Source organism: Sardina pilchardus, chromosome 2 (assembly GCF_963854185.1).
Source record: "Sardina pilchardus chromosome 2, fSarPil1.1, whole genome shotgun sequence".
In the NCBI taxonomy this organism is placed as follows: domain Eukaryota; kingdom Metazoa; phylum Chordata; class Actinopteri; order Clupeiformes; family Clupeidae; genus Sardina; species Sardina pilchardus.
This window is the reverse complement of record NC_084995.1, coordinates 12998377-13012613: the sequence shown is the minus strand read 5'-3', so window position 1 is coordinate 13012613 and position 14237 is coordinate 12998377. Positions and strand designations below refer to the sequence as shown.

Sequence of the window (14237 nt, the reverse complement as noted above, 5' to 3'; positions counted from 1 at the left end):
TTTGTTCAGCGTTCTCATAGCATGAGTGAACATGATGACGGTCACAATTTTGACTGGAAACAATATAGCCCAATTTTAGGGATTGTGCAATCATCTCATTTCCAATGAATTCCAGTCAGAAATGATAGGGAGACATTGTCCCAGGTCTATTCTTTACATTTAAAGTTGTATCACAATAAAATACTCAACATTGCCTCTGCAATTCTCTGTTATATTCTGTGTGCCGATTGTTACATAGAGAAGCATTATCACATTATTATACATTATTGTAATAGCTGATTTTCTACTTTCCTGCACATATCAGATCTAACTGACTGCTCAGATTTTATGATCACATCAGTAAATCAGTAAATCATTGTCCTCAAATATTACATCATATATAAACTAGGTGGTGGGGCGCGTATAATCAACTTGTCAGTCAGCCTGTTGAATATTGGCTGAATGTATGCAGACACTTGCAATAGACATGAACAACCTTCATCTGCGCTGAAAGTACTCCTAGGAAATACCATTCCTGGTCTCAATACTGTGCTTGGGGAACCTGATGCCACTCATCGTGACCTAAAAGATTTTGGGACCGAGTTCTTTGTCGCACTGTGGGCAGAAGAAGGTCAATTGAATATTGAATATCAAATTGAATTCAAGTCATTGAATAACACAGGCTACCAGATTTACAGTCGCAGGAAAAAGCCTCCTAAACTTAAAGTTCTTAAAGTCACAAAGTTTGGGTGGGAGGTTGCTAATGAAGGGGTTCTCATGACCGCTCTTGCCATCCAGGCAGTGGCTCTAGTAAATCTACTTGATGTCACCAGTTGTAGCTGCAGCTCATTGAAAGCCAGCCGCAAAGGAAACTGCAGCTGCCATACTGTACTGCAAGTCTCAGTTGGACTGACTGCAAGTGTGAGGGGGGTGAGGTCCGCTGATGCAACCCATTCACAATACATAATAAAGACCAAGAAGATGATGAGACTGAAGGGGATAAGGAAAGAGATGATGAAGATGGTGAAGGCTGTTGAGTGGCATTATGAAGTGCATGTGTGCATACAGCGTGTGGGTTCTTGTTTATTTTGTGTGTCTGTGTGCATACTGTATAAAGTTCTGATATGAGCACATAGGCCTATTTGATGAGATATGGCCTCATTTGCACATTTAAACATTCAAATACAAAAAGCATGCAATGGGCTACATTTTTGTCTCATCTTAACATAAGTAATCTACTGAGAAAGTTTCATGGTTACGTTTGATTTTTTTTACCCTATTCACCTGCACTGTATTGCCTATATTTATGCTAATCATGCAAATTGCCCAAAGTACAACTTTAGACAACCAAGTTAAATTCCATCCATCAGGCCTAGACATTTCTGCAATAAAACTTTAGGGTAGGCCTACTAAACATTACAGAAATTACAACTAGTAGGCCCTAGAAGACTTCCAGGTTTATGTGGGCGGGGTTCCGCTTGGAAACGTCACGAAAGCTTCTGTCTTCTAGCCTAGCCTGGTTTGGGTTTGGGCGAAAAGGGACACATTTAGCCGCGCCCCCAGCCGTAACCTGGGACATTTCGTGCAAGGATAGCTGTCTCTTTTTGTATCTCACTGAGGATCCTAAAACTTCATCACTTTCCAGGACATAGAGCAACGAAGCTTTTGCCTATAGTCATTTCGATTCCGAGAGCCCAGACGGTATCGTTAACTGTCAGCTAACGCTATGTTAGTGTTAGCTTGCTAATCTGGTTTTGTAGCTAACATTACCGACAAGTCGGTCGTCCTCTCGTTCAGGAAGAATTAGCAAGTAATGTATTGTTAGCCATAGGTGCCTGTCCTAGATGCTAGCTTTGATGGCTGGTTTACCTACACGTAGTTATGCGTTTTGGTCGAGTGTATTGTTTTATGTGTTGCTAAACCTCGCAACAGCCAGAAGAAGGGAAAATCATTGCATTTGAAGTAATGTTAACACACACCGTTGGCTAGCTGGCTAACATGTTAAATGGGAATATACTGTTAGTAGTAAGTATTGCTAGCTAGTGTGGCACGTTAATAGTCTGAAGAATTGCTAACAGATTTAAATGTTAGGCCACTTCATGTCAGCATCAGAAAAGGCTGTCAGTAAGTCTCTAGTGTGGCTCATGTGTTGACCAGTTTCAGTGTAGTTTCATCAGCATATAGCTCATCAAAGCTATTTTACCTACTCTCAATTAGCTGTCGGAGTAATGTCATGCTAACGTCAGCTGGTTAACATTGCCTCTAGTAAGCTTGTTAACATAGCTGACCAACTGACAAGTTGCATGGTATTCTGCGGCGTTTGGGCGATTTGACATCGGAGCTGGTAGTTGAGCGAGCGTGTCCAGATATGGTGCTTCGTTTATAAGTTAACACTTGAGAGAAATTAATCTTTCTAATTCACTATGACTGTAAGATAGCTATTATAGCTAGTTGGCTAGCTTTATCGCCTTTGCTGATTTAGCTGACCAGGTGTGTGTTAATTGTTTTGTTGACACCATCCTGTGACGGAGCGACTGTAACTGTAAAGCAACCCCTGTTTAGATTGTATTTTTGTAAATTGACGGGCTTATCCAACGTTATATATCGTAAAAGAACACAGCAACAGATTGACATAGGCTGCTAAGTAATCTAGAAATTGAAGACATCTGACTGACAGATAAGACATGGCCCCCAAAAGACGACCGGTGCCGCTCAACATCTCCACCGTTGGGGAAGGACAACCCACGTCCACCACCATAGATGCTGCTTCTGAGTAAGTGCCATGTGGTTGATGTGGTGTTCCATTACCGTCAGCGAGTGCTTACTAGAAATGATAGTCTTGCACTCAACTTCCTGGTTGACGCTCACCCCAGTGTGGTGGGTGCCAGTGCAGAACGCACACGGAAACGTAGAAGGTAATAGAGGCCCTTGTTGGACAGCAGCCCACTTGCAGTCCATATATGGCCTGGATCTTAAATGTGTTGCAGTTGAAGCAGTGCTCATAATGATGTCGTCTTTGGTTGTAAACACCTGTGATTTTGGGTGATGAATGATGTGAAGTATGGAGCTGTAGGCCCAGTTGAAAGGTTAATACTGTGCCATCACCAGACTGGACTGTCTACAAGAGATTGTTAAGCAGAGTTATGCTTTTTGACACATCGATTGTTTGTGTGTTGGATTTTGAAACACTTCCACCAGCAGGTTAAAAACCTTGCAGTGTAGATCTCCCCTGTTGGTCTGCTCAACGTGGCCACGCATCTAGTTTCTGGCTATATCACACCTTTGATATTATCTTTCTTCTCTCTCTCTCTCTTTCTCTCTCTCTCACTTTGTCTTTTTCTCCTTGGGCAACAACATTTGCAAAGTGTATTTAATTGTGATTTTTCTGATACTGTAGATATTGTGATTGCAATTTGATTTGCGATTCATTTTTAAAAAGTCTATTCAGTATTCCCAAATTTGCTTTACACTAGGTGAGCAATTAGGTGAATAATGATCAGTGAGGATGCCATAAATGTAAGTTGTGTAGGCCAACTATTCCTCTCCATCAAACCCCACCCCCAACCCATACAGTTTTCAATACAATGTTGCCAGTGCAATGCAACAAAAGAACAATCAAAATGAATAGTTAGCATATAAAAATACTATTACTGTATCGCACATCAGTAGTGTATGAAAGTCCTTCTGTGTCTCTCTGACACTCTCTTGTCCCGTTTCTCTGTGTCCATCAGGGCCAACCTGGAGGCCCTGCAGAAGAAGCTGGAGGAGCTGGATCTGGATGAGCAACAGAGGAAGCGCTTGGAGGCCTTCCTTACCCAGAAGGCCAAGGTGGGCGAGCTCAAAGACGACGACTTCCACCGCATCTGTGAGCTGGGCGCTGGCAACGGTGGCGTGGTGAACAAAGTGTGCCACAAGCCCTCGGGGCTGGTGATGGCACGCAAGGTAAGGATGCTGCTGCCACCCGTCACATGATAAATGGGATCCCACACCACGGGTCATATCATTTCTGAAATGGCATGCCGTTTTAAAATGTCTCGTCAATACAAAGCCAAGTCATTGGATATTGGGGAATTTAGTTAGAAGCATGAGTTTTGTTGGCATCAATATTTTCCTTGCGGTATTGTTCAATTTGGGTTAATTCACATGCTGTGTGCAATATTGTGCTGTGGCTGTATATTTTTTATTAGCTCAGTCAGCACAAAGGCCAACATTTTTCTGTACATTAAAGGTCATGGAAATTAAGCCCTTTGATTAATTTAAGTCTGTGCAAGGACAGGGAATTTTAAGATTTACTTTGAGTGGGAACCCTGACACCGACTTGTGACATTCTTTCACAATAATTAAATGAGTTAAAGCTTGAGAGTGTGTTTGCTATTTGTTTCATCCAACCCTGAAGAATGTGCCTGTGTTGGCAGAAAGCTGTGTGGGCTGCCTTTAACTGGCTGAGGGAAATTCACTGCTTGAGGCTATATTGGTCAGATAACACTGTAGTCAGTACACTATCCGTGATTGCAAGACTTTTAGGTTCATACTCTGCACATGGTTCAGATGTTTATTTTATCACTACCATGGTATGTGACTGTCAACTCTGCTGCTTATCAAGCTTATGCGGGACACACAGCTGCAACAGCAGAGGATATAGTTAACTTTGAAGTAACCCAGATCTTGTCACATGGCTCTGAGTTGGAGAGTCACCGTGAGGATTTCACTGCTAGGTGCTGCTCTGATCAGATAATATTCACATAATATTCACATGTGCCAGTCTGGCCACAGCTCCCTATGGAGAGGGATTGCTCAGGCAGCCAGTGAAACCTGGAGTTTGCTCTTTTTGTGTTCTAGTAAGCTTGACTGCCTGTGTGTCAGCCCAGCTGTTTCTGTGTAGAACTAGTGAGCTAACTGGACTGTGTGTCAGCCCAGCTGTTTCTGTGTAGAACTAGTGAGCTAACTGAACTGTGTGTCTGCCTAGCTGTTTCTGTGTAGAACTAGTGAGCTAACTGAACTGTGTGTCTGCCCAGCTGTTTCTGTGTAGAACTAGTGAGCTAACTGAACTGTGTGTCTGCCCAGCTGTTTCTGTGTAGAACTAGTGAGCTAACTGAACTGTGTGTCTGCCCAGCTGTTTCTGTGTAGAACTAGTGAGCTAACTGAACTGTGTGTCTGCCCAGCTGTTTCTGTGTAGAACTAGTGAGCTAACTGAACTGTGTGTCTGCCCAGCTGTTTCTGTGTAGAACTAGTGAGCTAACTGAACTGTGTGTCTGCCTAGCTCATCCACCTGGAGATCAAACCGGCCATCCGCAACCAGATCATCAGAGAGCTGCAGGTCCTACACGAGTGCAACTCGCCCTACATCGTGGGCTTCTACGGAGCCTTCTACAGCGACGGAGAGATCAGCATTTGCATGGAACACATGGTGAGGGAGGGATGGATGGATGGATGAATGGATGGATGGATGGGTAGTGCTATGGTACTATAACGGAAGAAAGGTAGTTCCAGACATCGATGCTTAGTTGATTGTTATGGGGCCTTCTACAGTGAGGGAGAGATGAGCATCTGCATTATGGATGAATGGATGGATGGATGGGTAGTGCTATGGTACTATAACGGAAGAAAGGTAGTTCCAGACATCGATGCTTAGTTGATTGTTATGGGGCCTTCTACAGTGAGGGAGAGATGAGCATCTGCATTATGGGAAGGCTGAGTGAACGACGAGAGAGAGAGGAAGAAGGCGGGTTGGATCTAAGGAAAGAAATCCTGCATAAAGGGTTACTACAGCAACTGATGGGTCATCATCATCTGCCTAGATGCATGCTGGGAGATGCATGTAGGGGAAGGATGGAGGAAATGAGAAAAAGATGGATGGATGTAGAGGAGGAAGGATGGAGGAGGATAAATAGTTGGATGTAGATGGGGGAAGGATGGAGGAAGAGAGGGAGAAAGATGGAATAAGAGATGGATGGATTTAGAGGGGAAAGAGAGAGAGAGAGAGAGAGAGAGAGAGAGAGAGAGAGAGAGAGAGAGAGAGAGAGAGAGATGGATATAGATGGGGAAAGATGGAGGAAGAGAGAGATGGATGAATTTACAAGGGGTAAGGATAGAGGAAAGAGTTGTGTAAAGTTGCCTCTGTAATGGAAGAGTATATCTTTAGCTGTCCCCCCTACTCTACTCTATGTCTGCTTTAGAGGTGTTTAGGAGGTGTCTAATCGCTCCCTACTCTGCTGTGTAGTGGTCCAGGAGCAGTGTTGGGAGTAGAGGTGTTTAGGAGGTGTCTACTCTACTGTGTAGTGGTCCTGGAGCAGTGTTGGGAGTAGAGGTGTTTAGGAGGTGTCTACTCTACTGTGTAGTGGTCCTGGAGCAGTGTTGGGAGTAGAGGTGTTTAGGAGGTGTCTACTCTACTGTGTAGTGGTCCTGGAGCAGTGTTGGGAGTAGAGGTGTTTAGGAGGTGTCTACTCTACTGTGTAGTGGTCCTGGAGCAGTGTTGGGACTAGAGGTGTTTAGGAGGTGTCTACTCTACTGTGTAGTGGTCCTGGAGCAGTGTTGGGACTAGAGGTGTTTAGGAGGTGTCTACTCTACTGTGTAGTGGTCCTGGAGCAGTGTTGGGAGTAGAGGTGTTTAGGAGGTGTCTACTCTACTGTGTAGTGGTCCTGGAGCAGTGTTGGGAGTAGAGGTGTTTAGGAGGTGTCTACTCTACTGTGTAGTGGTCCTGGAGCAGTGTTGGGAGTAGAGGTGTTTAGGAGGTGTCTACTCTACTGTGTAGTGGTCCTGGAGCAGTGTTGGGAGTAGAGGTGTTTAGGAGGTGTCTACTCTGCTGTGTAGTGGTCCTGGAGCAGTGTTGGGAGTAGAGGTGTTTAGGAGGTGTCTACTCTACTGTGTAGTGGTCCTGGAGCAGTGTTGGGAGTAGAGGTGTTTAGGAGGTGTCTGTAATCTCTTCTCCTCTGGCCTGCAGGACGGTGGATCACTGGACCAGGTGCTAAAGGAGGCCAAGAGGATCCCAGAGGAGATTCTGGGTAAAGTCAGTATTGCGGTGAGTATCTCGCACAGTCCATATACCTGAAGGACTAGATTGATCACATTGTAGAATAACAGCGGAGGACTTCCATTCCTGAGCAAAGTATATTTAGTAAGTGGCACATTATGTAGTCATTGATAAACAAAAGTGTTGACCTCACTGGTCATGACCTTCACTTCATGTGTGGTATGTGGATGACCATGGTCCAAGAACTAATATCCTTCATCCGTTGTCATTCAAATCACAAATAGCATTGACTTAAAGGAATACGCCACCCAAAAATGAAATTAAGCTAGTCTCGGTCACCCCCAGAGTTAGAACAGTGAAAAAAACCCGGTTAAAATCCGTCCGGGCATTCTCCTGCTTTGGGAGCAGCGATGTTAGCTTTAGCTTAGAACAGTTGCTGTAGTTGAAGGGTGTCAGTGAGCACGTCCTCCAAAAAGTGACCGAGACGTGTACATTTTTTTCTAAATATATCTTGGGAGCCGTGTGTTCAAAACGAGTACAAATCATAATGCAAAATCGAACGAGACTATTACCTGGGCAGATCTTTACTTGGAACTATTTTCAGCCTCATCGCCGACGAAGCACCGCTAGCTAGGCGCAAAGTTCTCACGTAGCACCACTTGTGAAGTTCCAGTCGAAGCTAGTTGGGAGTTTACAAGACTGCTACGTGAGAACTTTGCGCCTAGCTAGCGGTGCTTCGTCGGCGATGAGGCTGAAAATAGTTCCAAGTAAAGATCTGCCCAGGTAATAGTCTCGTTCGATTTTGCATTATGATTTGTACTCGTTTTGAACACACGGCTCCCAAAATATATTTAGAAAAAAATGTAGACGTCTCGGTCACTTTTTGGAGGACGTGCTCACTGACACCCTTCATCTACAGCAACTGTTCTAAGCTAAAGCTAACATCGCTGCTCCCAAAGCAGGAGAATGCCCGGACGGATTTTAACCGGGTTTTTTTCACTGTTCTAACTCTGGGGGTGACCGAGACTAGCTTAATTTCATTTTTGGGTGGCGTATTCCTTTAAAGGAGCCGTATGTAGGAAATGTATTTCAATTAATCATAAAATGGCCCTGATATGTCACTAGACATTTAGAAATCATGCTAATTTCAAATACTTATATCACTGACAACACTAGTCCGGCCAAGATATTTTCATTTAAAAGTGAAGTTGCAGCCCTCAACTGATGTTGATGTTGTTATGTTGTGTTTTGGTTTGATGCGCCGCCCTACACTTATCTACGAATCACGAAGTCAGTAGTATTTCGCCATCCGGGTTGCCAGCTATGCTAGTTACCACCATAGACAGCTGCAGCTACAAACGTGTTGGATAAAATATGTCTACCGTTATGGAACCTAAAAGACCTTGTTATGAATCCGAAATAGGCCTACGTCTAAATAAAACAAGGATTTAGGAGATTGAGACGGCTGAAAATTGAGAAGAATTTGAAGACAGACATCAGTGTTGTTAATTTGCTCCTGGACAGGTAAAGATTCATCAGTTTGGCTAACTTACTTGTAGGCTACTGTAAATGGACATTTTAAATAGCCTATTCATGACGACAGTTGAACAAATTATGCAAGTTCGTGCAAAGTAACGTTATGTTGACCATATGGAGGAGGTGGGTCATTGAATTGAAAAGGTAGGCTAAGGAATTGTTTGGGAAATAAAAGCAGCTATAGTCATTGCTAACGTTAGCAATGCATTATCAGAGTGAGTTCGTTTCTCTGTCATTATGCTGAGGAAAACTTGCCATTGAAAGCTAGCAGCCTACGTTCCTGCTGCAGCTAGCTGGCAACCGTGACTCAGAGGGGAGGGGGAGGCGATTCACCGCTCTACAGTATTTTGAAAGTAATTACAGTACTCGTTTTGGCCAAAATCCTACATACGGCTCCTTTAAGTGGTGTGTTTAAGATAAGGCACAGAGCTGAATTTGCCCAAGACTAAGAGAGCCTGATAACGCCATAGAGGATTCGCTGACTGAAACAGTGTGTTGAGAACAGGCATGAAAATGCCAAAGTGACGTTCCCCACGCTTGTGTGTTCTCAGGTTCTAAGGGGTCTGGCGTACCTCCGCGAGAAGCATCAGATCATGCACAGAGGTGAGACTGGAGCGAGAAAGCAGTACACTACCAACACACACACACACACACACACACACACACACACACACACACACACACACACACACACACACTCTCTCTCTCTCTCTCTCACAGACAGACAGACAGATACATACACACAGACACACTCTCTCTCACAGACACGCCCACACTCGCATACACACCCACCCACACACACTTGTCAATTGCCCATGCTCTATACTCTTCCTCTTTGCAGACGTAAAGCCCTCTAACATCCTGGTGAACTCTCGCGGTGAGATCAAGCTCTGTGACTTTGGTGTGAGTGGCCAGCTCATCGACTCCATGGCCAATTCCTTTGTGGGCACTCGCTCCTATATGTCGGTGAGTGGCAGGACACACACACACACACACACTCACACACTCACACACACACTACATACTTCTACACACTTCTACATATCGGTGACTGACAGGAGACTGTCTGCATGTTTACCACACTCACACACACACAGACACACAGACACCTACACACACTACAGATTGACCGGTTATTAGAATCAGTAGTCCCCAAGCTCTGCTGGTGATGACGAGGGCGATGGAGTCATTACAGAAGAGATGCTGTTGCGTTCAGTGAAAAGGTTACAGTCAACTTCATCAACATCCTGATGCAAAACTATCTTTCTCCACTATCTTTCTCACATCATACCACACTGTGTGCCAGCCCTTCTGATTATTCTTGCCTGTTCACACGTGTGTGTGTGTGTGTGTGTGTGTGTGTGTGTGTGTGTGTGTGTGTGTGTGTGTGTGTGTGTGTGTGTGTGTGTGTGTTCATTTTGTGTGTACCTACAGGACATGATTTGTCGTGATTGATTGAATGAGTGTGTACATACATGGTCATGTGTGTGAGTGTATTGATGAGCGCCTGTGTGCACCCCCCCAGCCCGAGCGTCTGCAGGGCACCCACTACTCGGTGCAGTCGGACGTGTGGAGCATGGGCCTGTCTCTGGTGGAGCTGTCCATCGGCCGCTACCCCATCCCCCCGCCCGACCCCCGCGAGCTCGAGGCCATCTTCGGGCGCCCTCTAGTGGACGGAGCCGATGGAGAAGCTCAGAGCACCTCACCCAGACCCAGGCCGCCCGCCAGACCAGTCAGCGGTGAGAACACACACACACACACACAGAGCGCCTCACCCAGACCCTGGCCGCCCGGCAGACCAGTCAGCGGTGAGAACACACACACATACTGCCAGGAAGACCACACACACACACACACACACACACAGACAGACCCAAGACCTCCAAGGAGAGCAGTCTGTGGTGTGTACACACATATACATTTGCATGCTGAGAGAGGACGATGCGGTCACTAACCCTGAGTATGAATTCTGTCCTCAGGGCACGGGCCAGCTATGGCCATCTTTGAGCTGCTGGACTACATCGTCAATGAGGTGAGAACACACACACACACACACGCACGCACACACACACCATTTGAGCTCTCCCTGCTGCATTCTGATTGGTGCTCTGTTGTTCTGTCTCCTCCCTCAGCCTCCTCCCAAATTGCCGCTGGGCGTGTTCACCTCAGACTTCCAGGAGTTTGTCACCAAATGGTGAGTGGCCCGCTCTTTGAAACCATGGAAACCTCGTCGGTTGGTTGATGTTTACTGTTGCCAACACTTATTTGTGTTGTTTTTTGTGTGTGCAGCCTCATAAAGAACCCTGCAGACCGGGCAGATCTTAAGATGCTGATGGTGAGTTCTAATCATCTGACCTGGCAAATCAGGTTGCTGCTCAGAGGTTTAGTAGGGGATGTGTCTGTGACTCAATGTTATTAGGAAGACATGTTTTGTAGATTGTAGTTTGTAATGTTGAAACTGGTCTTAAATTGAACACTTGAATTCACGACTGAATTTGTGTGTGTGCGATGTTGTGTGTTTGCAGAACCACACCTTCATTAAGCGCGCTGAGGTGGAAGAGGTGGACTTTGCTGGGTGGCTCTGCAAGACCATGGGCCTGAACCAGCCCAGCACCCCGACACGCATCACTGACTGAGACACATGTACACACACACACACGCACGCACGCACACACACACACATACAGTGCTAAGTGACAGATTCTCTTTAGCTTGCATATATGTACATTTACCAACTTGAAGCCTGTTTTCTGAACTTGCACAGTGTGACACACATACAGACACACAGACACACACACACACACACACACACACACACACACACCACGCACCTCTGTATGATAGTCTGAATCACCAGCGTCATCAGGACGCCCCCCTCCCCCTTACGCCCCGCAGGGATATCCCAAGATGCTTTGGGGTGACTTTCAAGCCCCACAGCATCGGTGCCCCATTAATGCGCCGTTCTGATTAGGATAATGCACCTGTCCGTCACTTCCCCTCCGCTTCCATTGGCTCAGGGTTTGGTCCAATCAGGAATGTGGTGCGTGTGTGTTCAAGACACGGCACGAATTGCACCTTGGGGGAGTCCACCTCAAGAGGACTGAAAACTGTAGAGTGATGTACACTCTGCCCCTCCCAGACTGTAGATGATGTAGTCTCTGCTCTCACAGACTGTAGGCAGTGTAGCCCACTGATGCAAGAAGGATCATGCTAGCGCTAATGTGTTTAGCAAGATGTCCGATACTCCAGATCCTCAGAGTTTCCACATCAGAGTCGAGCTTAGACATGCACTGTGGAGGCAACACAGAAATGATGGGGAGTAATTTCAGTATCTTGCACACACACACACACACACACACACACACACACACACACACACACAGAAGCGTGCATCATTCTGGCCTTCCTCGCTCATTCACCTGGTACCACAAAGAGAGAGACCAAATCTTCACTCAAGTTACAACCTCCCAAATGGACATAGAGTATATATAAATATATATATATACTATTATACATTTATTATATTAGCGAGGCATGGGCCTCAACTGGGCGCAGTGATCTTTAAATATATTTCAGATATATTTCAGCTTTGTGAGTAAAAACTGAGCTGAACTTCCTGGTGGCTGCGCATGCAGAACTCTATGATGCGTTTCGTTTTCCATGTTCCCTTTTGTTTGTGTGTATTTTCTTTCTCTCTTTTTGTTTTCCTCTTCCTTTTTGTTTGTGTTTATTTTCTTTTCCCCTGTTGCTTTCTAGTGTCTCTCTTTGCCAGAAGTTCAAAAGCTGCTGCAAGGGTGATTTGATATGATATACTCTTATGAATCTGGGAAAATGGACAGTTTGAGGGATGTTGTTTCTTCTTTTTTTGGTTGTTATATGTGTGTATCACCCCCTCCCCCCCTACACACACACACACAGGTGTCTGCGTTTTGCAGCACCTCTCATAGGTTCTCAAACAGCTGTGTACCATCTGTACATGCACTCCACACAGATAAGATGCATCTGGCAGGGTTATGCGTTTTGCCCAAGCATAGGTTAGTACTCACCTGTCAGTTGTAGAATAATAAACAGCTTGCGCCATGAGGGCTGTAGCCAGCAGCCAACTCGGGAACAGAGGCGTTATTCTCTGTCCCTGGATCAGTGTTGGCCCTCATATGTGGCGTCAGATACAGAGGCGTTTCCTGGGACGCTGTGGGACTGCCCACCTTGCTGCAGAAGAGCACGGCGAGCCCTGGCACAGAGCTGAGCATCACAGTGGAGCGGGCGGTGGGCAGTCCTGAGGGCATGAGCTGAGATGAGCTGAGCTGAGCCGTCTAGGGGCTCACAGGTGGCTATCAAGGGCTTTACCAGTGATATAGGGCCATACTTGCTTATCTTGTGTGGAGAGATAATGAACAGTAGGTGATGAGGCGCTATATTGATAAGTAATATGAGTCCTAGTGTTCAGTATCTTATATGCAGTACAAGTCAGATTGGGGAGTTCTGAACTGGTGACTGAGTTGGGGGTAGCTTGGGCCTTTTCTCTTGTCCTCTTGTTTTCTTCTTCTTTTCTTTGGCACTCTTGGACCTCTTTCAATCACAGTTTCAAATGGAGAATGGCGCCACCTAGAGGCAGAGTTATGTTATTTTATTTTGGTCTTTTTAATGTCATTATTGTCAATAAAAGATGGTGTGTAAGATCACAGCCTCTCTCTGGTTGGTTTCATTTCTTGTTGGAGTGAAAAGACACTCACACACAAACACACACACACACACACACACGCAGGCGAAAGATTTTTGATCACTTTTCGTTTCTAGAAAGGACATTTTAAATATTTGTATCCAAGGAAATGCAGCATCAAATTATCTCTTTATGCCTGTGAGAAAGAGGCTTTGCAACCCCTAACTCACAGAGAGGGATGGGCGTGTCCAGAGGACTTTGGAAGAGTGTTTTGGAGTCAGACAAGAAATACCGTAGTTTCCGTGATAAAGGTGCAGGTTTATTTACAGTGCGCAGGTGCGAGTTAATCAATAATAAACAAACAAAAATACTTTGAAAACGAAAACAAAACCGGCCATCATAGGCAATATAACGCATAACTCACTTTCAATACACAGCCTCACAGCAAGCTGACGCAGTGCTCTGCCATCCCAGACCATTCTCCTCAGCACTCTATGTCTCACCTTTAAATAGGCCTACCAATCCCCAGCTAATTGGAAGAGCCCACTATACAACAGGGTGCAACACCTATGCAGTAACAATGTACTTTCCCATATACATACATAATACATAACATAACACATAACTTACACCATATAAAAGATATAAATGGCCATGCATATACTTTACATACAGACAGGAACATTACATGCAACAGTCAGAACAAACAATAACAAACTAGCTCAACACACGCCGACTCATCACCCCCACACTAAACCACACACTTTCCACTGTCCCGGGACAGGGAATAAGGAACTAGCCCCAACGTGGTTCGTGTTTCCCCTGGGGACCAGAATTCGGGTGCACACAAACAGAACGCCGGCAGACAAAATGCGTGAGTGTCGTGTATGTTTGGAAAGTGATTATATTGTTACTACGGGATGGAAAATGGAGCTGAATCAGTGGGTACCTCACTGTTCGCTAGGTATGTTGATAAATAAATGTAGTAGACTGAAATGACATGCATTGTGGATGTTTTAAACGGAGAGGTTGCTAGCGGTCGCTAGCACGGTAGGCTTTGAAACGCCGCGGGTCTGTGAATGTGAGGCATGT

The 14237-nt window shown here is 45.4% G+C and overlaps 1 protein-coding gene across 1 annotated transcript; it reads left to right on the top strand.

The window, feature by feature from the left end:
* The first annotated feature begins 1501 nt into the window (after positions 1 to 1501).
* On the top strand, positions 1502 to 13169 carry LOC134063641 (dual specificity mitogen-activated protein kinase kinase 2-like). The gene is made up of 11 exons (XM_062519263.1): positions 1502 to 2752; positions 3711 to 3921; positions 5240 to 5386; positions 6920 to 6997; positions 9037 to 9088; positions 9327 to 9451; positions 10011 to 10224; positions 10465 to 10517; positions 10618 to 10679; positions 10775 to 10820; positions 11011 to 13169. The coding sequence occupies exons 1-11, from the start codon at positions 2664 to 2666 to the stop codon at positions 11119 to 11121; spliced, it is 1188 nt and encodes a 395-aa protein (XP_062375247.1). The 5' UTR covers positions 1502 to 2663; the 3' UTR covers positions 11122 to 13169.
* Positions 13170 to 14237: the final 1068 nt, after the last annotated feature.